Below are 25,116 nucleotides of genomic sequence, written 5' to 3'. Positions count from 1 at the left end.
GTATCCAGGGGGGGTCCTGAAACCCCCCGCCCCCTGCAAGCAAAAGAAGCCTGTCTGAAAAGGCTACATACTACATAGTTGATTCTAACTATGACATTCTGGAAAAGATAACTGTGGAGACAGTAAAAGATCAGTGGATTCTAGGGACTGGCGTTAAGGGTAGGGGAGAAGGACCACTAGGTGGAACACAGGGAATTTGGAGGGCAGTGAAAATATTCTTATGACACAACGATGATGGTTACATGACATTATGCATTTGTCAAAACCCAGAGAACTGTACAACACAAAAAAGGAACCCTAACATAGTAAACTATGGACTTCAGTTAATAATAATGTATCAATATTAGTTCATCAATTACAACAAATGTATCCTATTAATGCAATTGTTAACAATAAGGGAAACTGTATATAACGGAGAGAGAGTATATGGGAACTCTGTACAAACTGCTCAATTTTTCTGCAAACTTAAAACTGCTTTAAAAATGAAATTATTAATTTTAAAATATTTTTAAAATTTTTAAGATGATGGAAAAAAACAATCCCACACTTAGTATTTCTCAAAGACATCAAGGCCAAATTCCTTTCTTTAAATCAAATTCCAAGTGACCAAATTTCAATAACAATCCAAATCTGGGCTCTTTAAACAACTAAGAATTTTTAGGCGGGATCCCCGACCAGGGATTGAACAGGTGCCCTCAGCAGTGAGAGTGCAGAGTCCTAACCGCTGGACCGCCAGGGAAGTCCCTTAACAACTAGGAATTTTTTTTTTTTTTTTTTTGCGTTACACGGGCCTCTCACTGTTGTGGCCTCTCCCATTGCGGAGCACAGGCTCCGGACACGCAGGCTCAGCCGCTCCACGGCATGTGGGATCTTCCCGGACCGGGGCACGAACCCACGTCCCCTGCATCGGCAGGCAGACTCTCAATCACTGCGCCACCAGGGAAGCCCACAACTAAGAATTTTTAAGGACTCTTTAATCCTGATCAACTAAGTACACTGAGATCCATGTGATATTCAAGAAATTCCCTGAAAATTGAAATTAATAAACCTCAAATTTAAAAATGCAAAAATCAAAGATAGAGAACTAGGAATAAACACTGGAAGTGGGCTTGGAGAGAGCGCCTGCTCACACGCTGCCTTAGCTTTCCATTCCCACTGCTGCTGCTCTCGCTCAGGCCCTTCACCTGTCTTGCCCAAATGACCACAAACTCCTCCTAGCAGATCTTCCAGCCTGGTACTACTGCTTCAATGTGCTCCTAAAGTATAGCTCAGATCATAGCACACTTCAAAATCTTTAATGGTCTCTACTGTCTACAGGATATGGTCCAAATGACGTAGACTGCATTTCTAAGCCCTCTGTGATTGGGCTGTACTTTCTTTCCAGCTGTCCAACACCCACTAATCACACACACACACACACACACACACACACACACAATGTTCCCCCAAATTCCAGGATACTCTTGGTCCTGCTTTTGCCTCTGCCTAGGGATAGCCAAACTGAAATCCAACCTGCCCTGCAAGATACATCAACAGAACTCCTTTGTGAATACTGCCTTCCCCAATTGAAAGTGCGTTTATCTTTATATTCCTGTTTACACACAGATGTTTATAATAAAGTCATTCAAAGAATGTAGGGAGATGATTAACCTCAGCAATTTCTTGGTGCTCCCAAGGTCAGGTTTCCAAGGCTGTTCATATCCTCACTCACAGAACCCAGTAAACGTCGAAAATTGTTATGTCTCCCAAGACATACCAGGACTATGGTATTTAAAACCAAGGATCAGTAATTTGGGTTAAAAAGCCACTGTAACAATAACTTAAAAGAGAGTAAACACCAGTTGTCAGGCCCCACTTCCAAGGCAGCATAATCAACAGGAAGGGAGGAGATTTTGCGGCAGCAGGAAGAATAACAGTCGTTGCATCTATCAATATAAACAGATACCACTGTTCTATGAATCCTTCCTCAAATCTGCTCCCATAGCAAGACTCAATTCTCCCTTCTCTGTGTGCCCATAATATTCTATACTTCTCTTATCACCTTTATCATCTCCTGTTTTATATTACACTCTGTGGTCCTATCTATCTTCCATTGCTCGAGTAGAGGCTCCTTGAGGGCAGGGATTACATACCGCTCATCTCAATATCCCAAAAGCACTTGGAATTTTGCTTTCAAACAGCAGACACTTAACGTGCGTGCACACTATGAAATCAAATATCCACATAACACAATGGCAGCAGTTGAATAAGCGAATTGACAAGATTCCTATTGAGACCTCATTTCATCTAGATGAGATATTTAGATGATCCTTGGGGGAAGGGTCTAAGTAAAGGGGGAGAGAGTACTCAGAAGGATCTCATGGTTTCCAGAAAGTGTAACTGTCCTTGGCTGAGAAAATGAGATCAGATATAACAACTTCTCACCTGCATACAAACAACTTAGGCTGAGGACTGTCACATCTTGCAGACGAGAAGGATTGAGAGGTTCCAACACAGGTAGAGAAAGGGTATCCAATGCCATGGTTACATCAATCACCAGTGAATGAAAACTGGAATACAAGAGAAGATTAACAAAAGTGTCTCTTTGAGTCACTTGCTTCTATAATCTGATAGTTAAAGAAAGTCGGCATGCCATAAAAACTAACCAGTTTCTCTCTTGAGAGCAGCATTAAAACGCAAAGCATATGCACCCTGGGGCACCTTACCCATTACGAACAGCAGTGGCATCTGCTACTGTTGCAGGCATGATGAAGAAGGAATTGGCCAACACTGCATCTTGAAACCGATTGATGTAGCGTAGGAAATAGGGCAGGTTTAAACACACACGCAGTAGCTTCTCTGAGCCACCTGAATTAATGAAAAAGCTCAACCTTACAAACAGGCCTCTGCTGCTTGATTTTCTTCCACTTAAGGAATTTCTGAAAGCAGAGAAACCACCTTTCTGATGACAATTAAGAGTCTCACCAAGCTCCTGAAGACTAGCCACATTCTGAGCTATGAACACATTCTTGGTTTTGATAGCAGAGGCTTGATCTGTGGATGACTGCTCATCATTTTCTCCTTCCGCCTGAAGAGAAACAAAGGATGTGAAAGGCCCATCAAGATACTATCATCTGTTGATTGCTGTCCTCAAGTTCAGAATAGAACCAACCATCCAAACTAAACAGCTGCTCCACAGATACTCTTCAGACCCCCCAGTTAATGAGGTGGAAAGTCCTCTCTAACGCTGGGGAAAATACAAGTCATTTTTCCAAGAGGAGGGGGAAAATATATAGCTTTAAAATAAATATATTCTGTAACTAGTATAGAGTGATGCCTTTTATAGAAAGGAGTACATGCTCTTTGTCTACTTGCATTGAGAAATGTTGGAAAAATGGTCCTCAAAGTAGTAATAACTGTGAACAGAAGGAATTGGGGTGTTACTTATTTTTGGTTTGTATTCTTCAGCTTTGTACCAAAGGCAGGTACATCATTTTATATCACAAATGTAAAATACATTTGTTAGCTATTTTTCCTAGTATTATCATCTTAACAAACCCCACAGGATGAGGCCATTTGGCTGAAGTAACTCACCGGAGTCTGTGGACCTACGGGTGATGATGCTACAGTTCTAGGGTTAAAAACTGACGTCAGCTGGTTCAAAAAATTCATCTGGACCTCCTTCTGCTTCAGCTCTGGGCTTACTGGTGCAGCCAGCTCTTTCTGATCTTCCACTACAAAATATAAAAGCAAGAGAGGGATGAGGGGAGTGCCACTAGAAGGCAAAAGAGGAAATAGCTGGCCAGAGGACTGGCCAAGAAACCAAGTCTGGTGAAGGAACACTCACCATCTGACAGTGTCTTCACTGTTTGTGGCAGCTTGGCCGATTTCATCATTGCTGTAAATGTGATGATTTCAGTTCTGTCTAATCGGCTACAGCCAGTGCACAGGCCCTTGATGAGGAGAATCAAGTGTTTCTGGAAAAAAAAAAAATTCAAATATGCCTTTTAGAAGAGTCTATTCTTTAGGGACTTCTAGCTGGCAAAGGGCCAAATTTAGGTTCATACCAAGAACTGCAAATTAGGAAAAACAGTAAAGCAGAGATCACAACCTGATGGTCCTCAGACCATATCTGCTTGCAGGTTTGTCTTACTGTTCTCAGTGTTGTTGTTGTTGTTGTTGTTTTAATTTGAAGTTATGGCCAACTTTTTAAAACATGGAAGATTTAACATACAAATCCAGATTTCCTGTCTCTCTCAATAATTTACAAGACAGAGCAACTCTGCTGCCATTCCTGTAGGGCAACAGTCAGCTGGAGCCAAACAGTAATTGGCCCCTTTATAGCTGGGTCATGCACCCTTCTCAACCAGCATACTTGCCTCACTTTATGTCACTTGCCTGGCCCCCACAGGCATATCTCTGCAATCCTTGAAAAAGCCTCTGCAGCCCTCTATACCAGGGGGTGGTAAACCACAGCCCCAGCTCAGCCCACTGCCTATTTTTGTAAATAAAGTTGACTGGACCACAGCTATGCTCATCCATTTACGTATTGTCTGTGGCTGCTTTCACACTACAAAGGCAGAGATCAGCTGCAACGGGGACTGGATGGTCGGCAAATTATCTACTATGTGGCCTATTACAGAAAAAGTTTACCAACCCCTGCTCTATGCCATCCCTTCTCCATCATTCCACTTGTCAGTCACAAGCCTACCACAAAATAAGGGCCAGAAATGGGCCCATCACTCTTACCTGGGACACAGCGCAAGCCTCATCTGGATTCTCCAGACGCAGGAGAGAAAACTCAATCAGGACTTTACAGGCTGCTGCCACAGACTGAAGTTGGTTCCGGGGAACTGAGAAAGGAATAAATTTTACTTAACTTCAGACTGCTATAACTCACTTCAGCCTCACAGTCAATAAACCAAATAAGTATTGAGCTCTGTATGTCCAACATTCCCAATATCGTTCTACGAGAATAATTATTCAGAACCAACAACCCTACAGGCAAACAAAGGCATTTTGGCATTGATAAGCATCAACTGCTTCTAGATCAATTTATCTCACATTTACTAGAAATTAAGATAATTATAATAGGAAATACATCACAGTAAGTACCAAGCACTTCAAATATATTAACCGACTTAATCCCTAAACTAATTCTATGGGGTAGATAATATTGTTACCCCCCTTCCCTTCTTTTTTTTTTTTTTTTAACAGATAAGGAAATTAAACCATAGACAGGTTAAATGACTTGACCAAAGTCACGCAGCTGGAGTTAAATCCAGGAAGTCTGGCTCTAAAGTTCATGCTCTTACCCAGTAGACTACACTACCTCTCCTTTCCCTTTTTGCAACGGGCTTCCTACTCAAAGTTTCTCCAATCTAAAAGTGATTCTTACAGTGGTAGCCAATGCCTATGTTAAACAGCACTAGACACTGAAAGATTACTCAGCAACCCTATAACTTCCTTTCACTTTGCTTGCTTAGCAAACTATTTAAGTAAAATAATTCAAATTCTTCAGAACTATATGAGTTAGGATTGGGAAAAAAAAAGTGAAAATGCAAAATTTCAGAAATAGTGGAAAGTAAGGGCTTGGTCATGTTTGGGGGTAGAAAAGTTTAAAAGATGGGGAACTGAAGTTGAAATCCAGTCACACACCAGAGAACACAAAAGGAGAATTTAACTTCTCACCAAAATCAAATAAGGAATAGAGCCTTGGTTAGTGGCTGCTAACCCCAGGTCAGTATCCACCTAACCCCCCAATCCCACCCACCCTGCCCCCCAAAATTAGCACACTAATAACTACATGTGTAAAATCAATAAAATGCTTTTGATTAAAAAGGCAAGGAAGGTTAACTTAATGGTTATGAAATAGATATCCAAACCAAATAGTTTTTAAATCCCTTGTGGTTGGCCTCGGTAAAGGAACTTCCAGAGCCTTATCATACTGACAGTTGTCTCCGCTCTTGAGTGAACAGGTTACAACTAAAATACAGACTTCATTAACAACTTGTTCAGACACCGTAACAAGAGGACACACAATTTCCCTATTCATGAGCCCTTAAAAGGGAATGACAAGAATAGAATACTTACTGAGGCTACAAACTGTTGTGATATAGTGTGTGGAAAGTGCAACAAAAGATGAGTAGAATGGCTCATACTGCTTCTCGTGGTGCAGGATTTCTGATTCACTGCAAAGAAAATAATTCAGCCAACATTTACTTAGTGCTTACTATATGCCAGATACCCTACCCCTTTACAGGCATTACCTGACTTAATCCTTGTAGCAATCCTACTTGGTAGGCACTGTTATCATCCCTATATCCAAGTTGAGAAAGTGAAGCTTAGAGAGTTAAAACTAAGTACCTTGTTCAAGGTATCAGGCTTAGTAAGTGGCAAAGGCTAATGAACAGGAAACACTTTCAAACTCACTTAGAATTAAAGGAATACAAGTAAAAACACAACAGGATACCATCTTGACCTGTATTACTGACTGGCAAAGACAAAGCTAATAATGCCATGAGCTGGCCAAAGGAGGGGTAAAGCAGGGCACTCAAAATACTGTTAGTGGGAATACAGACTATAGTAACACATTCTGAAGACCAAACAAGGCCAGTCCATGATGCAGTAACTTAAAAAGAATCAACAACTCAAGGGAAGAAATCATCTGATGGGTGATAAAATCCAAAATTCTTTAGGTACCAGAGTCCTCCATCCCCCTCCCCACACCCATAGGGTACAGCTAGATCACAACAAAGTGATTACTAACCACATCCCTTACCTTTACCTGAGAAAATGGCCTCTTCAGTGAAAATCTGGAGCCCAACTACGTCTAAAAGCTGGATACATTTATGTCATTCTCTTTATCAAATCAGATGCTAATTGCAACCCACGGAACAAGAAGGCAAAGAAAACACTAAAATGTCTTATTAAATGGAAAAAGGAGAGCAATGTGGCTAAATAGTTTCCTCAGTAAGTTAATTCTCCAGCAAGAACTATCAGCCTAGGAAGGGAAACGTAAACAGAGTCAGGACTCTATCCACTTGCCAAATCAACACAGGAGCCAAAAAGACAAGCTCAACATTTGGAAGGTGCCATCGTGAGTGATGAATCACCTCAAACAACACTTAAGAGTCTGGCACTGCAAACACTTTGCTATTTGGAGATTTATCAAGGAAAAACGGGTGTTTATCAAAGATCAGTTCCTTATCTTGGAATATCTCCTTCACCAAGAAAAAATATTTATGGAGCACCTATGATGTGCAAGAACCTCCCTGCCCATCAAGGATCATTTCTCCCTAGTTGTCAGATGGACAAAAAGAAGGAAACAAAAACCTTAAAACATCAAGCAACACTCAAAGCTTCAGGAGCCATCACACAGGTGAGGGTCATATCACATTCAGCAGAGAACTCCCCAACCCCCTGCTTCCACCTCCTACGAACAGCTGTTCCTTCACTCCCATCCTTACACTTATGCATTCATTGTTCTAAGGTTTCCCCACCCTGTAATTTGATCCATTTTACTAAGTATTTACCTTCTCTGCTTTATTTCAAAGTTTCAGAGCTGCTTACCCCCACGTTTTGCAACTGAACAGGTTTACCAAAACTAAGAGGAAGACTGCCTATCCAAAGAACGAACTTATTCTGCTGCTTTCATTCCCATTCAGATAATAAAATATATCCAAAATGTAGGAGTAAACATATTTAATTACCTGGTTCAAAGCTGCCCTATTATGATTTAACAAACCCTACTTCCTGCCCTAGAAATACACAACTGCCTTATTCCAATCAAGAACAAAGAACGCACTTTGGGGAAAGATGGACATTGGCAATAGAAAAAAATGGAGCAGTCTTGAGGCTCAACTTACGATTTGCTTAGGACAAGTAAGGATAAACCTAGGGAAATTAGTTTTAAAAAGACTTAAAGGTGGGGCACTTCCCGGGTGGTCCAGTGGTTAAGACTCCACCCTTCCAATGCAGGGGGCGAGGGTGAGATCCCTGGTTGGGGAACTGGGACCCTGCATGCCGCACGTTGCGGCCAAAATAAGAAAAAGAAAAGAAAAAGAAAATATATCGGAGTGCCTTCTTTAAAAAAAAGAGAGAGACTTGAAGGGGAGAGTAGGCAGGTGGACATGTGGCCCAAAGGACAATGTTGTTATCTCTTGATTCTAAAGAAACAACTGTGTTTGAGTACCCTGATGAAGATGTGCCGCCACAATTCCTTACCCCACCCTCATTTCCCAAGAACCTGACGGACACCAAGTCACCAAAGGAGGCAAAGAAATGGAAAAATGGAAGAAAGGGCAAGACGTTAGGTAGGAAGGGGAAGAATGCAGAAATTGAAGGCAAATATGACAGGAAGAAAAATAAGGAGATTTCAAGGTAAAAATATCTCTCCTCTAGGCAGTCAAGCTATTTTCCTCAAACGTCTACTTCGCCTAACAAACTGCAACAAAAGTATCACAGAGCCTCAAACACTGCTGAAAAGACAAGGAATCTGAAGTGGTTTTATTCCATACAAAATAAATGCAATGCAGAGCATAAAGGGAAACAGCAGCTAAGCAGAAGTCCAATTTGGTCAGAGAAGTCCAATTTGACATGTAAGTAAAAAAAGAACTGGCCAGGGTCTGGAAATATCTGGGTTTTTCTAGGAAGAAGTGAAAAATCAGATGTAGCAAAATAAAAGACTAAGGATTCACCTTCCTTCTCCCTCTTAGATTACTATTTATATCTTTGTTGTGAACTGTGGAAACTCCACAAAGCCCTTTCCCCTCAACAGAATCATAAATTCCCAAGTATAGAATCTATTATGCTTCTTTCAAGATACTTAGAATCATGAAACAAGCATAACGAATACATTAATGAGTTATATTCATTTAAAAAATATGTGTTTATTGACCATCTGCTGTGTGTCACAGAGTACTTAATACATGTTAACCAAAGAACTGAAAGTTTTCACATACGTCCCTCACACTCTCCACAAACCTGCAGGGAATGTAATACTGAGACATGGAAACATTACCTAATCTCACAACTAACTATATACACTTATCATTTGGTGGCTGGCTTTCTTTCTGTAGGTCAATCACGAACTCGGCTGATGATGGCACTAGTGCACCCCTTTCTCCCTTAAGAGATTTTTAGAAAATGACTGCATTATCTAATGGGGATGCTGTAACAGCTTCTGCCTTCCCAAGTAGGCCTCCTCAGCCTAAATTTTATCAAATAGCTGGGAGGCAGGGACTCAAGGAGGCTTATCACTAAGAAAGGCTGGACAGCCTAGGAAGGACTGGCTCAGGGGAAAAGGGCTTTTTTTCTTTTTTTTTAATCTACAAAGACTCAGTCAAATTATTCAATGAGAACCATTCTCACCAACTTATCCTGCACAGAGTTAAGAAAGGAAGTCTGGGGACTTCCCTGGTGGTCCAGTGGTAAGACTCTGCGCTCCCAATGCAGGGGGCCCAGGTTAGATCCCTGGTCGGGGAACTAGATCCTGCATGTGGCAACTAAAAAGATCCGGTGCACCGTGCCACAACTAAGACCCGGCACAACCAAATAAATAAATAAATATTTTTTTTAAAAAAAAAAGGAATTCTCTATTGGGTAGTATATAAGGCTACATTCAGCAATTACACTTTAAGCAATTAAGCCCACATATGGCATATGCTCCGTTAAGCTAGTTCTAGCTTCACTTCTGGTCTAGAAAAGTAATGGTGTTTAAAAGATTTTCAATCTTTACTGCTAAAAGACATGCTATCAATAAGCAGTAGAAATGAAGATGAAGTCCCCTTTAAGTAAACTCAGGTATCCTTCTCCTTTAAAAATCTAATGACAGGGGCTTCCCTGGTGGCACAGTGGTTGAGAGTCCGCCTGCCGATGCAGGGGACACAGGTTCGGGCCCCGGTCCGGGAAGATCCCACATGCCACGGAGCAGCTGGGCCCATGAGCCATGGCCGCTGAGCCTGCGCGTCCGGAGCCTGTGCTCCGCAACGGGAGAGGCCACAACAGTGAGAGGCCCGCGTACAGGGAAAAAAAAAAAAAAAAAAAAAAAAATCTAATGACACTTTTGAGAGTATGCTTCCCAATTTATCCATGCTACTCCCTCCTTTGTTTCAGTTTGGTTACAAAGTCAAACTTAACAAACAGGGTCCAGGGAATTCCCGGCAGTCCAGTGGTTAATACTCTGCCAAGAGCCCGGGTTCAATCCCTGGTTGGGGAACTAAGATCCTGCAAGCCTTGTGGTGCTGCCAAAAAAAAAAAAAAAACAGGGTCTGGATCTAGGAAGTATTTCTTCTACCTTTTCTTCAAGCCCAAAGGTCAATTCCAACTATAAAAGTATGAAAGAATAGAGGCAGAAAGTAGTATGAAAGAATAGAGACAGAAAGTAGAATGGCGGAGGAGTCTCTCAGGGCATGTGTCATCGTCCCCAAAGGTCAAAAAAAGGGAGGAATTCAATGGATGAGCAGGCCACCAGATAGGAAGTAAGAGCTGACGTGATGGAGCCAGGACATCAAAAAGAAAAAAAAAAAAAGTTAAAAAAAAAAAAAGGGAAGCAGAGAGTAGCAGACTGCAACAGAAAAATAGAAGGTCCCCGGAGGGAAAGAAGAAAAACATGGAAGGCATAACCACAGAAAGAAACACGGGACTGTCTGGGAGAGGCAACCACAGAGGTAAAGTAGCAGCCTAGGCACCTAAACCTTTGATTACCTGCAAAGCGAAGCGCGCCACAGCATCTGTACAGTGCTGGCTCTGACCTGGTTCTATACTCAGTGGTCATAACTTGATGTTCAAGAAATAATTCCACAATTCTGACACCTTTTTTTTTTTTTTTGGAAAAGCAAATAAAACTTTTGAGAAACAGAATATTGATAGCAGGGTATTAATTTTTGTGCTCTAAACCAGGGGTTGGCCTGCAGGTCAAATCCAGCCAGTCACCTATCTCTGTACAGCCCATATTTAAGAATGGTTTTTACATGTGTTTTTATGGCTGGAAAGAAAAAAAATCAAAAGAACATTCTGTGACATGTAAGTATCATACGAAATTCACATTTGTGCCCATAAATAAGATTCTGGAACACAGCCACACCCATTTATTTATGTAATGTGTATGGCCGCTTTCGCCATACAATGGCAGAGATGACTAATGTACACACCGTATGGCCTGCAGGTTAAATTTACTCTGATCCTTTACAGAAAAAATGTGCTGACCTCTGCTCTACACCAAACTGAACACTTGATATGTTTAGTTGTTCTAACTGTAAAGAACTTGTAAGCCAGATATTTCTTCTGGAAATTACAGAACCATGTAACAGCAAACCAATAAACAGTCCCATTTGCAAGAGTCTGAAAATATTTTATTGAGAGAGGGAGGGAGGGAGAGAGAGAAAAAACTGTTTCTGTGGGAAAATGACCTCTCAGACAATAAGCACAACCTTCAGATCATATTGCTCTCAGAGAGCCTGAAGAGGACACATAACAGGCTTTCCAAAGTTGACTGAGCCACAAAAACCAGAACAGAGACTTCAAGGATCTTGCCTTCCAATAAAAATGTGTGTTACTAAACAGCCATCAGTTTGGATTTCTTTTCCAAACCATGAAAAGAGGTCTTATTAGTGTCTATAAACGCAGGCAACCCTTGATTATCTTAGCTATACAGAGTGCAAGAGGGGCCACTATCACTTATTTGGCAAAATTCAAACGTACCTTGACATATTTGGTTTTGGCTCCTTCTACAGGTTGGAGGGAGTTGCTTAACTATTACAGTTTAAAAGGCGTGGGCCCATAATACTGGATGTATGGGCCAGGGTGTCAACAAATGACTTTATTACCTACTCAGCTCATGTCCATAAAAACATAAAAGCAAATGTTCTAAAAAGTGGAACACAACAAGTGTAATTCGGGAAAAATACCACTAATCCAAATGTTTAAAACAGTTATAAAGAGACTACATAATTTGAGAGCAGTATCTTTGATATTTGTTTACATCTTCCGAAACTTCTCGGCTTAATAATAAGATAGGAAAATCCATCTGTAAAGTTAACTGTGAACTTACCACACCAAACCATTATCATATTCTATTTTTTTAAACCTCATCCAAAGTATCACAAACCTAACAATAAACACTATAATAGACAATGTGTCAAACCATGGGCCTCCCTTGAGTAATAAATAGCAATTTCTAATCTTCTGGATAACACGTAGGTATACTCTTGTTGGCCTGAAGCTAAAATGACCCAGTTAGCAATTGCAGAAAGTTGCTGAAGTCAGGTTTGGCTAGAAAAATGAAAATGAGACTAGCTTTAAAGGTAGGTCTACCATTAAACTAATGAAAGACTGCTCTGAGGACGGTAAGACAGGAAAAGGCAGGCACTGTGATATCACTGGCCTTGTATGTACACAACTCTCACAATCTAAGAATCTCAGAAAGAAAAATTCATGTAACAGCAAACCAATAAACAGTCCCGTTGGTAAGAGTCTAAAGATATTTTATTGAGAGACAGGGCGAGTATACGGTTTCAGTGGGAAAATGACCTCTCAGAATAACACTACAATGTTTTTAATCAAAGACCGTTACGGTAGCAATATACCGTAAGTGTAACCTGAAAAGAAAGTCATCAATGATAACTAGTGGCTTCAGTCACAGAAACAGCACGTGCCCCCAAGTAATTACAGCACCAGGGAGACCGTTATTAAATTATGTGGTAGCTCTTCAATTTAAACCCCGGGCTCCGCTACGGCCCAGGCTAGGGGGAAGAGCGCTGACGAGAAATGCAAACTCATCAGCGCTTTGACCTTAACATAGGGGGCAGCCCTGGGAACATTCCCCTACGAGGTCGATGCATCTCAAAATTACTCCGAAACCAGCCCGGCCACGCCCTCCCGAGAGGGCGTCCTCAAAAGTTTTGCTCGCGAGGGAAATTGAGGCACAGGATTTACCCGGGTTGGCGGAAGAACACCAGACAAGCTTTCCTCTCCCAGGGCCGGGGAGCCCCGAAGCCGGGGCCAGGGCCGCGGTCTCAGAGCCTCAGGAGGTAGCCGGGCAGAGGGTCCAGATCCTCTGGCACGACCTCCCCTCCCCCTCCCGGTTCCCGCCCCACCGGGGACGCCGCCCGGTACCTCTCGATGACTGAGGCCACCAGCTGCGGCAACTCCTTCATCTCGAAGGCGGAATAGGACGCGGATAGCAGGGGCCGCACCGCCACCTCCCAGCCCGGGGTCGTGTCTGCCTCCGTTGCCGGGGCCCCGGGCGTCGGCGCCGCAGCCGCCGCCTCTTCGCCGCCGCTCGTCGCCATCTTCCGTCGTACTAGTGCAGCTCCCTCCGGGGGCTTGCCACCGGCCCAGCGCCTCCTCCCGGGAGGGGGCGGAAGTGACGCAATAGGCGCGTCAGACTGCGCGACGCAGTCGCCAGCCAAAGTACGCGACGCGCGAGGACAGCCTCCCTCTGCTCTCGCAGGGGGAGCGTGGCGCGGCGTGGGGACGGGGACGAGGAGTTGCGCCTGCGCAGGACGTAGTCCTTCGGGTGAGGGCGGGAGCGTTAAGCTCCGCGCCAGCGGGCTGGAAGTCGTTCCCGGAAATGGGAGGTCTGTGGCTTTCGGGCGCTCCGGAGAGGTGAGTTTGGGATTTGGTTTCAGTTAACTAGACCAAGGCAGCGAAGTACACCTGTATCGGCGAATATAATGGCCCCGGCTCAAGAAAGCTAAGGACGAGAAGAGGCCGTCGAAGCCTAATCACGGTCACCTGCTTCACTTCCCTGATGACCCCCCCCGCCCACTCCCAACAGTTACAGTATAGCGCTTCAGGTTGCAAAACTCTTTCTCCTTCTGACACCGCCTCTCGCTATTAGTGTAATCGCCAGTCCTTTCTTCGCGCTGAAATCCTTTTTATGTTTTTTGTTTGTTTGTTTGTTTCTGTACGCGGGCCTCTCACAGTTGTGGCCTCTCCCGTTGCGGAGCACAGGCTCCGGACGCGCAGCCTCAGCGGCCATGGCTCACGGGCCCAGCCGCTCCGTGGCATGTGGGATCTTCTCGGACCGGGGCACGAACCTGTGTCCCCTGCATCGGCAGGCGGACTCTCAACCACTGCGCCACCAAGGAAGCCCTCCTTTTATGTTTTGATTACCATCATTAGTAATGTTACCAGCTCGTGTTTGCATCGCTCTTTGCTATTTGCCAGGTAACGTTCCATTCCCCCCTTTTTCTACTAGCAAAGAAAGAATGTAAACTTTTCATCCGGTAATTTTCTTGTTTCTGGTTGTGGGCTTTTCTTTTCCGCCTAGAGAAGTTCCTTTAGCATTTTTTGTAAAGCTGGTCTGATGTGATGGTGCTGAATTCTTTTAGCTTTTGCTTGTCTGGAAAGCTTTTGATTCTCCATCAAATCCGAATCAGTTCAGAATGATAAATGTAGTTAACACTGCTGTATGTTATATATGAAAGTTCTTAAGAGAATAAATCCTAAGAGTTCTCATCACAAGGAAAAACATTTTTTCTTTCATTTTGTATCTATATGAGATAATGGATGTCCACTAAACTTACTGTGATAATCCCTTTATGGTGATTTTAAGTCAAATCGTTATGCTGTACGCCTTACATTTACCCAGTGCTGTGGGTCTATATCTCAGTAAGACCTGGAGAAAATAAAATAAAATCCTGAAAAAAAACATCTGAATGAGAACCTTGCTGGGTAGAGTATGCTTAGTAGTCATAGATTTTTCTCCTTCATTACTTTTAAGTATTGTGCCACTCCCTTCTGGCTTGCAGAGTTTCTGCTGAAAAATCAGCTGATAGCCTTATGGGAGTTCCCTTGTATGTTATTTGTTTCTTTTAATATTCTCTCTTTATCTTTAATTTTTGCCATTTTGGTTACAGTGTGTCTTGGTGTGTTCCTCTGTGGGTTAATCCTGTATGGGACTCTCTGCACTTCTGGACTTGGGTGACTGTTTCCTTTCCCAGGTTAGGGACCTTTTCAGCTATTATCTCTTCAAATATTTTCTCAGGCCCTTTCTCTCTCTCTTCTCCTCCTGGGACCCCTATAATGCAAACATTAGCACACTTGGTGTTGTCCCAGAGGTCTCTTAAACTGTCGTCATTTCTTTTCAGTTTTTTTTCATTTTTCTCTTCAGCAGCAGTGATTTCCACTACTCTGTCTTCCAGCTCACTGATCTGTTCTTCTGCCTCATTTAGTCTACTATTGACTCCTTCCAGTGTATTTTTCATTTCAGTTATTGTATTCTTCAATTCTGTTTGGTTGTTCTTTATATTTTCTAATTCTTTGTTAAAAACTTCTTTATAGGAACTTCCTTGGAGGCGCAGTGGTTAAGAATCCACCTGCCAATGCATGGGACATGGGTTCGAGCCCTGGTCCAGGAAGATCCCACATGCCACGGAGCAACTAAGCCCGTGCACCACAACTACTGAGCCTGCGCTCTAGAGCCTGTGAGCCACAACTACTGAGCCTGCGAGCCACAGCTACTGAAGCCCACGCACCTAGAGCCCATGCTCCACAACAAGATAAGCCACCACAATGAGAAGCCCGCGCACCGCAACAAAGAGTAGCCCCCGCTCAACGCCAACTAGAGAAAGCCAGCATGCAGCAACGAAGACCCAACACAACCAAAAATAAATAAATAAATAAAATTGAAAATAATAAAACTTCTTTATACAATGGAATACTACTCAGCCATAAAAAAGAATGAAATAATGCCATTTGCAGCAACATGGATGGACCGAGAAATTATCATACTAAGTGAAGGAAGTCAGAAAGAAAGCCAAATACCATATGATATCACTTGTATGTGGAATCTAAAATATTACGTAAATGAACTTATCCACAAAGTAGAAACAGACTCACAGACATAGAGAACAGATTTGTGGTTGCCAAGGGAGAGGGTGTATGGGGGAGGGATGGAATTAGCAGATGCAAACTGTTATATATAGAATGGATGAACAACAAGGTCTGTATAGCACAGGGAACTATATTCAATATCCTGTAATAAAACATAATGGAAAAGAATTTTAAAAAAAAAACTCCTTAAAGGCACACATTCCTATAAGACTATCCTAAGAATTATCAATTTCCTGGACTTCTCTAACTTCAATTTAGGAAATATCAACTCTCCGAAACTCCACATCCTAGCCTTCCCTTATTGTCTTGTTTTGCTGAGTGCTACTTATTTAATATTCTTTACAACAATGCTCTTACTATGCGGTATAATGATGTACTACATCAACTTGAATGAAATGAAAAAAAAAACTCTGCTTACTCTATGCATCCATTCTCCTCCCGAGTTCTTTGATCAAGTTTACAATCATTACTCTGAACGGAAAGAATGTGAACTTTTATCCACAGGATAATGTCTATATTTTTGCCGATAAAAAATGATCTGGGTTCCAGATCTAAGAGGGAAAAGCAGTTTGACTTAAAGAAAGGTATGCATGCCTTGAGGGCCCTCTTGTGTGTGAGTTCTCGGAGGATGACTTCGAGCTCCAAGCCCTGTGGCTCACAGTGCACCCAAATCAGAAAATGTTCACAAGGGGCTTTCCTGGTGGCGCAGTGGTTGAGGGTCCGCCTGCTGATGCAGGGGACGCAGGTTCGTGCCCCGGTCTGGGAGGATCCCACGTGCCGCGGAGCGACTGGGCCCGTGAGCCATGGCCGCTGAGCCTGCGCGTCCGGAGCCTGTGCTCCGCAGCGGGAGAGGCTGTGGCTGTGAGGGGCCCGCGTACCGCAAAAAAAAAAAGTGTTCACAAGAACTGTGAAGACGTTTTGAAAATCCTGAAAGCCCTGAAATTCTCCCCCATGGTTTGGAGGAGCGCCTTTTATTCCCGGTGTAATGCTGATAAATAAATTGGTACCTGGTGTTCAATCTAGACTCTTCGTAAGAAAAGAGCTATTTTACTTTAGAAATAAAATTCAGTCAAGTCAAGGCCAGTCTTGGAGGAAAACATGGCTTCAGTGGTAACAGTAGGGATTTTCCTTTAGTGTCTTATATCAGGGGTTAATAAAAGAGCAGTTTCCTTAAACATAAAAAGGATGAAAGATGAAAAGGAAAAAAAACCTTTCCGTAACACAGTAACTATCGTCATATTACAAGATACAGAAACAGAACCCTAAGAAGGCTGGAGACCAGGCATTTTATAGTGGCTCTTAGGACATTAATTTTATTTTACTCAAAGGACAAAATTAATCTGCAAAGGTTCTCTTGGAGAGGCTTCAGAAAATAATAAAAGATCAAATGACCCTGCTCTCCTCCATCCCCCTCCATCTGCTGCAGCTGTACGAAAGAGAGTAAAAAAGGCAAATGCAGACTATCACAGGGAGATTTGCACCTGTACCTAAACATTTTTTTTTTTTTGGTATATTTTAAATATTTCTGGCTTATAGATTTGAAGAATGCATTCTAGGGCAATGACCTTCCATTATAAATACCATATTAATTTCAGTATTGGAGGTTTGTTCTTGTATTGCTACAAAGATTTAGAATGGGGACTTCCCTGGCGGGGCAGTGGTTAAGACTCCGCGATCCTGATTCAGGGGGCCTGGGTTCGATCCCTGGTCAGGGAACTAGAGTCCGCATGCATGCCGCAACTAAGAAGCCTGCGGTCGCAACTAATACCCGGCACAACCAAATAGATAAATAAATTTTAAAAATAATAATAATAAATAAATATTTTTAAAAGATTTGGAATGGCATCCACATTCTAAATTTAGATAACGAAAGAAACAGGATAAGTAGGGGAGTAAAAAAGACTTCTAGATGAAACATAAGCTTCTAATACTTTGGCCCAGAAAATAAGATAGAAACTAAAAAATGGTAACTTTTATAAATTATTACCTGAGGGACTTAAAATACTAGTTCTCTTCTAAGCCCAAGTGGCTGGGCAAGGAACTAAAATTTTAAAAGAAAGCAAGAAATGATATAGTCACGTTACAGGAAATATAATGAAAGAAAATTAAGCAGCTGTAGCTGAACTGTATGGTTTAAAGATCAATGTGGTGGATAAAATAGATAAAGATTTACTATATAGCACAGGGAACTATATTCAGTATCTCGTAAAACTATAATGGAAAAGAATCTGAAAAAGTATATATATATGTATATATATACAGGTATAAAAATAACTGAGTCACTTTGCTGTACATCTGAAACATTGTAAATTAACTATACTTCAATTTTAAAAAAACAATGCATGCTGGTTTATGTACTCTATTGCAAAGCTACATTGAGAGATGGGAGGATAAAGCAAATAGGTGGAAAATGTTAACATCTGGGGAATCCGAGTGAAGGGTATCAGAATTCTTAGTACTCTTCGTGTAATCTTTCTCTAAGTCTGAAACTGTATCAAAATAAAAAGTTAAAAATATTGTAAATACTTTGTGATTAGGAAAACATGGTTAGTATATCATGAGTATAATGACATATGGCAGGCACTTAACAGAAAGAAAATAGTGTACATAAAGTCTAGGAAGAGTGGAATCCAATGGTTATACTGTATGTATTAGCACTATTGGGGCATGACGAAGGGCTGTCCTGATCAGCGGAAGTGAATATTCTGGTCTCTCTTGCAGATATATATCTATGATAAAAAACATGCATAGGGTATCACACCCCCTATTCTAAGTCCATAATAACCAAGCAAACTTATAATAGCACTTTGACTTATTTTCCAGGCTTTTTCACAGGAGAGACTATATATTTCAACTAGCAGACATAAGTAGTCTATTCCTCTTTGCATTTACAGTCTTCACTGTCATCAATAAGCTGGCATTCTGGTCATCAGTCTTCTAGTCTAGGTTATCTTATCACAGCACATGGGATGTACAATATCACCAAAACTATAAAGAAGTATGATGGACTTATATGAGTGTGCCTTGGATGTGTATTTTTGCTTTCTTAACTTTCATTCTTTCGGATTGCGTGTTATAGTCAACAGTATGCTTCAGGGAATTCCCTGGTGGTCCAGTGGTTAGGACTCCACGCTTCCATTGCAGGGGCCACAGGTTCAATCCCTGGTTGGGGAACTGAGATCCCACAAGCCGCACAGCATGGCCAAAAAAAAAAAGTATGCGTCAATATGAGTCTGTGGTTATTTTATTTAATTAATTTATTTATTTTTTTGCTGTACGCGGGCTTCTCACTGTTGCGACCTCTCCCGTTGTGGAGCACAGCCTCCAGACGCGCAGGCTCAGCGGCCATGGCTCACGGGCCCAGCCGCTCCGCGGCACGTGGGATCTTCCCGGACCGGGGCACGAACCCACATCCACCTGCATCATCAGGCGGACTCGCAACCACTGCGCCACCAGGGAAGCCCTCTGTGGTTATTTTATAAAGACACCTTCCTAAATGAGCTCAGTCTCTCCCGGAATAGGCACATTCCCAGTATCAGCGATCAGAAATTTAGATAAGTCTCAGGACTGGTGGGAAAATGGCTTCTTGGTTGAAGGTCAGTCTCAACTGACATCACACCCAAACTCCTTAAAAAATGAGGAGGTGGGTGTACACATTCTTTATGTTATTATAAACCCTTACTGGAAGGATGGTCTAAATAATACAAGAGAGACTTAACTGAAAGAGTATTCAACTGATCTCATAAAAGTCCCTAATGGTGGGACTGGTGGCGCAGTAGTTAAGAATCCGCCTGCCAATGCAGGGGACACGGGTTCGAGCCCTGATCCGGGAAGATCCCACATGCCGTGAAGCAACGAAGCCCGTGCGCCACAACTACTGAGCCTGCACGCTAGAGACCATGAGCCACAACTGCTGAGCCCGTGTGCCACAACTACTGAAGCCTGCATGCCTAGAGCCCGTGCTCCGCAAGAAGAGAAGCCACCGCAATGAGAAGCCCGCACACCGCAACAAAGAGTATCCCCTGCTCACAGCAACTAGAGAAAGCCCGTGCACAGCAACAAAGACCCAAAGCAGCCAAAAAATAAATAAATAAAATAAATTTATTAAAAAAATAAATCCCTAATGGAATAACACTTAAGAATTTCAGAGAAAAGACAGTCTCTTCAGTAAGTGGTGCTATGAAAACTGGACAGCTACAGGTAAATGAATGAAATTAGAACACTCCCTAACACCATACACAAAAATAAACTTAAAATGGATTAAAGACCTAAATATAAGGCTGGATACTATAAAACCCTTAGAGGAAAACATAGGCAGAACGCTGTGACAGAAATCACAGCAAGATGTTTTTCAATACACCTCCTAGACTAATGAAAATTAAAACAAAATAAACAAATGGGACCTAATTAAACTTAAAAGGTTTTGCACAGCAAAGGAAAACAAACAAAATGAAAAGACAGCCCTCAGAATGGGAGAAAATATTTGGAAACGAAGCAACTGACAAGGGATTAATCTCCAAAATATACAAACAGCTCATGCAGCTCAATATCAGAAAGACAAACAACCCAATCAAAAAATGGGCAGAACAGAATTCCCTGGCATTTCAGTGGTTAGGGCTCCATGCTTTCACTGCTAAGGTTGCGGGTTCAATCCCTAGTTGGGGAACTAAGATCTGGCAAGCCACGGGGCAAGTACAACCAAAAACAAACAAAAAAAACAATGGGCTGAAGATCTAAATAGACATTTCTCCAAAGAAGACGTATGGATGGCCAAAAAGCACATGAAAAGATGCTCAACATCACTAATTATTAGAGAAATGCAAATCAAAAATACAACGAGGTATCACCTCACACTTGTCAGAATGGCCATCATCAAAAAACTACAAACAATAAATGCTGGAGAGGGTGTGGAGAAAAGGGAACCCTCCTATACTGTTGCTGGGAATGTAAATTGGTACAGCCACTATGGAGAACAGTATGGAGGTTCCTTAAAAACTAAAAATAGAGCTACCATATGATCCACCAATCCCACTCCTGGGCATACATCCGGAGAAAACCATAATTCGAAAATACACACGCAACACAATGTTCATTGCAGCACTATTTACAATAGCCAGGACATGGAAGCAACCTAAATGTCCGTCAACAGAGGAATGGATAAAGAAGATATGGTACATATATACAATGGAATATTACCCAGCCATAAAAAAGAACAAAATAATGCCATTTGCAGCAACATGGATGGACCTAGAGATTGTCATACTGAGTGAAGTAAGTCAGAGAAAGACAAATATCATATGATGTCATTTATATGTGGAATCTAAAAGAAAAGGTACAAGTGAACTTATTTACAAAACAGAAATAGAGACACAGATGTAGAAAACAAACCTACAGTTACCAGGAAGTAAGGGGGGGTTGGGGAGGGATAAACTGGGAGATTGGGATTGACATATATACACTAATATATGTAAAATAAATTACTGATAAGGACCTACTGTATAACACAGGGAACTCTACTCAGTACTCTGTAATGGCCTATATGGGAAAAGAATCTAAAAAAGAGTGGAGATATATATATATATGTATAACTGATTCACTTTGCTGTACACCTGATACTAACATGACATTGTAAGTCAACTATACTCCAATAAGAATTTCAACCCTGTGGCCACTAAAAAAAGGGTGTGGGAGATCTATATTCCTAATATGGAATGCTCTCCATGATATGTGGCATGATAAAATCAAGTTGCAGAACATTATGTGCTCTGGAGAGATGCAAAACAAATTGTTCAGTGGTTACCTCCGGGAAATAGAGGGTTGGGGAAGGTTTTGAAGAGGAGACTCGCCTTAATTTCTTTGGCATTGTTTAATTTTTTTAAACTTCTATAATCTTTTAAAATAAAGAATTTAGCAGCAAAAATGGAAGCAGTTCATGCATACAAAGTACCAGTATCTCCATTATTGAAAGGTAGATGGTACTTCTCAGTTTACATTTTACAAAAATAAAAGTGCACAATGTTGTCTACCTTGCTTTAATTATGGAATAATTGTCAATTTTTGAATGTTAAGGCAGTTGTTATAAAGAATAGTGTTTTCCAAAACCTATTTGGACTTTGAGTCTGAGTAATCAAAGTTTTTTTTGTTTGTTTATATAAGTACATATAAATATAATACCAAAAAGATACCTTTCCTTTTTAAAATGGAAATTACGGTACCACGAAGCTCATTTCCCATATTGATCTTATGAGCATTTCTTTTAAGTGGCAAAGCAGGGTTTGTCAGAGCTCCAGGCACACCAGGGAAAGGTGGGTAGGACTATCTCTTGGCATTTCAGTCAATATAAAAATTCCTTACTAAGTCACCAAAGGCACTGTAGAAACTTAAGGAACTAGGGACAGATGTCCTAAGGCTTCTGTGAAGAAGGTATAACCATTTGGGGAACTATTTGTCAAGCAGCAGCTTCATGTTTAAGATTGTGGAGAATTGAGAAAACAGTCTGACAATCCTTGGGAGACACAAAATGACTGAAATAATAAAATGCTAGGATACATCATTCAGGAAATTGTGTGGTTGGTAGCCAGGAAACTCAGAGGTCCTTGGTAGCCAAAATCAACAGGGAAGGCTTTATGGAGTTTAGATTTCAGACAAACCAGATTTTGAGAAGGGAAGAAAGCATTCCAAGTAAAGAATATAGAGAAAGATAGATTCATGACTTCAAAACAAAATTTTAAATGAACAGAAATCTGTAAATAAGTCTTGGGATAATCCTGATAATTGTAGTTTATGTAATACACTCTTACCAGAAAAGGCAATTTATAAAGGAAGTGAAATTACAAATCTGAAATTTCCGAGCTGAAAGACCTTACAGACCATGTAATCTATGCCCTCACACAAATGGTAAAACACACTCAGAGAGGTTAGGTGACTTGCATTGAAGTCTCTAATACATATGTTAGGACTTGAGTATTTTTTTCTGTCATACTTTGTTCCAGAAAGGATTTAGGGAATCTCTACAAATACATGATGTTTAAGATGCATCAGTTGAAAAAACAAGTAGCAGAATTAAATAGCATGATGCCATTAAGAAAGAGTATGTAAAAAAAAAATAAGAAAGAGTATGTATAGGGAATTCCCTGGAAGTCCAATGGTTAGGACTCTGGGCTTTCACTGCCATGGCCTGGTTTCTATCCCTGGTCAGAGAACTAAGATCCTGCAAGCCATGTGGCACGACCAAAAAATAAAAATTAAAAAAAAAAGAGAGTATGTATACAAGAACATTAAACTTGGACTATCAGTGCCCTTATGGGTAATCAATATTAGAACTAGTCCATATTAATTTTTGAATTTTAACTTTTTTTTTTTAATAATGTACATGTTCTTTTTCTTTTCGGTACGCGGGCCTCTCACTGTTGTGGCCTCTCCCGTTGCGGAGCACAGGCTCCAGATGCGCAGGCTCAGTGGCCATGGTTCACGAGCCCAGCTGCTCTGCGCCATGTGGGATCTTCCTGGACCGGGGCACGAACCCGTGTCCCCTGCATCGGCAGGTGGACTCTCAACCACTGCGCCACCAGGGAAGCCCTACATGTTCTATTTAAAGTCAAGGAAAAGAAGATTTTTTAAAGTGACTTAAGAGATAAACTATTCCTGATACCAAGACAAGAGGGAAATTTCTATTTGGTGCTCTACATAATATGATAAACAATGTCCTTAACAGAATAAATGCAGCATCAAGTTCTAAAGTCCATTCCTAAGGATAGGCTATGACAAAATACTGTCCCCTCAAGTTCAACCTAGATGCACAGCTAGTTCTCTGCTGGTCTGGCTTCATCTAGGGATTGACTTGAGAGAAGCTTGAAGAAAAGATGGAATATATATAAAACTGTATTAACTGCACATTAGCCTGCTCACCGAATTTCTTTGCTGGGAGAAGGGGAGCAGGTATCACCACTTTTAAAGTGGTGTTAAATCAACAGGTAATAATTTTAAGAGGATCAGTGGGGCATAACACATTATTTTTTAAACCCCTCTTCCAAAAAAATTATCAAAATTTAAAAAGGCCCTTACTGATCCCGGGCATTCTAACCGCAATTCTGGATTTAAATCACTGATTACCGTCCAGAGTCAAACGCTAAGGAGAAATTATAGCAATAGCCACAGAGCATTCCACATTATTCCCAACAGGGACTAAGAATCATTAAATACTATTCAGTGGCAAAATTTTACACCAAAAGATCTTGTATGCTGACCAAACTAATAAAAAAATGACATAAAAAATACTGAAGAACTTACTTCTCTAAGTGAAACACTCCAGGGGGCGCCCAAATTAACCTATTTTATGAAGGCAGGGGAAAACACATGGCTCTAGGGATACACACAGCAAAAGAGGAGGACAAGAAAACACATCAGACAGGAATTCCTGGCAGTCCAGTGGTTAGGACTTCTCGCTTCCACTGCAGGCGGCACGGCCAAGAAAAAGAAAAAAAAAAAAGGCCAAAAAAAGAAGGAAAGAAAACACATCAGAGATCTGAGAGGAAGCAGTTTCAAAGGCCATGGGTAGAGGCTGAGCATAGCTGGTCAGAAGCAAGTGCTGCTTTGAGATTAAGGAAGGTTGAGAACTTAGAAGACTCAGATTTGACCATGTCGTTAGCATTAGCTATGTTAACTGCCTGCTTTGAGGTAACTTTCAGTAAAATAGTTATGATTAAAGCTGAAATAGAGGGAATTTTATGAAAAGGCAGATAACTTCCCCCCCATCAGGTTGTCCTTTCAGATTCTGGCACGTACATGGGTAAATGTAAACTAGAATCGAGCAGACGTATTGGGCCGTGTAAGCAGAGCAGGCAGCAAAGCAATAGTTAATGACGCAGCCCGCACACACTTATTTAGGACAGGCAAAATTCCAGCCAGGCTTTCTCAAAACCAGGGCAGAATTTTTTTAAGTTGTACTTATTCCCATCTCTCAGATCACTTTAAACAAAATATGTATGCCTTGAGTCAGGATGAATAGATGCCTATTTTTTTCTGGAGATACTCAGATGTTCATTCATTAAAATCAATTTCACAGTTTTATTTTAAAGTAAAATTATTCTCACTTCTCTTCCTTCTCTACCATCAGCATATGACCACAGAAAGAAAAAATTTTGTTTTTTAAATAACACAACTCTTATATGATTAAATTGGCATGTTTCCCAATTAAAATACTGCACTCACTCCATTTCTGCACAGCTTTCTGTCCCCCTCCAATGCAGAAGTAGCCTCAATATGATGTTCCAAAGCCACAAAAAAGGACTTGAACAA

At 41.4% G+C, this 25,116-nt stretch overlaps 1 protein-coding gene and 1 long non-coding RNA gene across 11 annotated transcripts in view; one reads left to right on the top strand and one right to left on the bottom strand.

Annotated features, from left to right (window-relative positions):
- Window positions 1–13,332, bottom strand: part of UBR4 (ubiquitin protein ligase E3 component n-recognin 4) — a 127,950-nt gene extending 114,618 nt beyond the window's left edge. For all 10 annotated transcript variants that reach the window (XM_033433099.2, XM_033433101.2, XM_033433102.2 and 7 more), the window contains exons 1-8: window positions 13,096–13,332; window positions 6,073–6,170; window positions 4,729–4,832; window positions 3,827–3,956; window positions 3,574–3,713; window positions 2,965–3,067; window positions 2,706–2,847; window positions 2,425–2,549 (exon numbers count right to left, since the gene is read on the bottom strand). In XM_033433099.2, coding sequence (XP_033288990.2) covers window positions 2,425–2,549; window positions 2,706–2,847; window positions 2,965–3,067; window positions 3,574–3,713; window positions 3,827–3,956; window positions 4,729–4,832; window positions 6,073–6,170; window positions 13,096–13,271 — 1,018 coding nt within the window. In that variant the 5' untranslated portion in view covers window positions 13,272–13,332. The remainder of the gene's footprint in view (window positions 1–2,424; window positions 2,550–2,705; window positions 2,848–2,964; window positions 3,068–3,573; window positions 3,714–3,826; window positions 3,957–4,728; window positions 4,833–6,072; window positions 6,171–13,095) is intronic.
- A 103-nt stretch (window positions 13,333–13,435) lies between these two features.
- Window positions 13,436–16,837, top strand: LOC125963104 (uncharacterized). Its single transcript, XR_007474919.1, has 2 exons — window positions 13,436–13,587; window positions 15,268–16,837. It is a non-coding gene; the product is annotated as an uncharacterized LOC125963104 (long non-coding RNA).
- The last annotated feature ends 8,279 nt before the right edge of the window (window positions 16,838–25,116 follow it).

This window comes from Orcinus orca, chromosome 1, assembly GCF_937001465.1.
Source record: "Orcinus orca chromosome 1, mOrcOrc1.1, whole genome shotgun sequence".
Classification (NCBI taxonomy): Eukaryota; Metazoa; Chordata; class Mammalia; order Artiodactyla; family Delphinidae; genus Orcinus; species Orcinus orca.
Note: the sequence above shows the minus strand (reverse complement) of the source record. Positions and strands in the feature narration are given on the sequence as shown.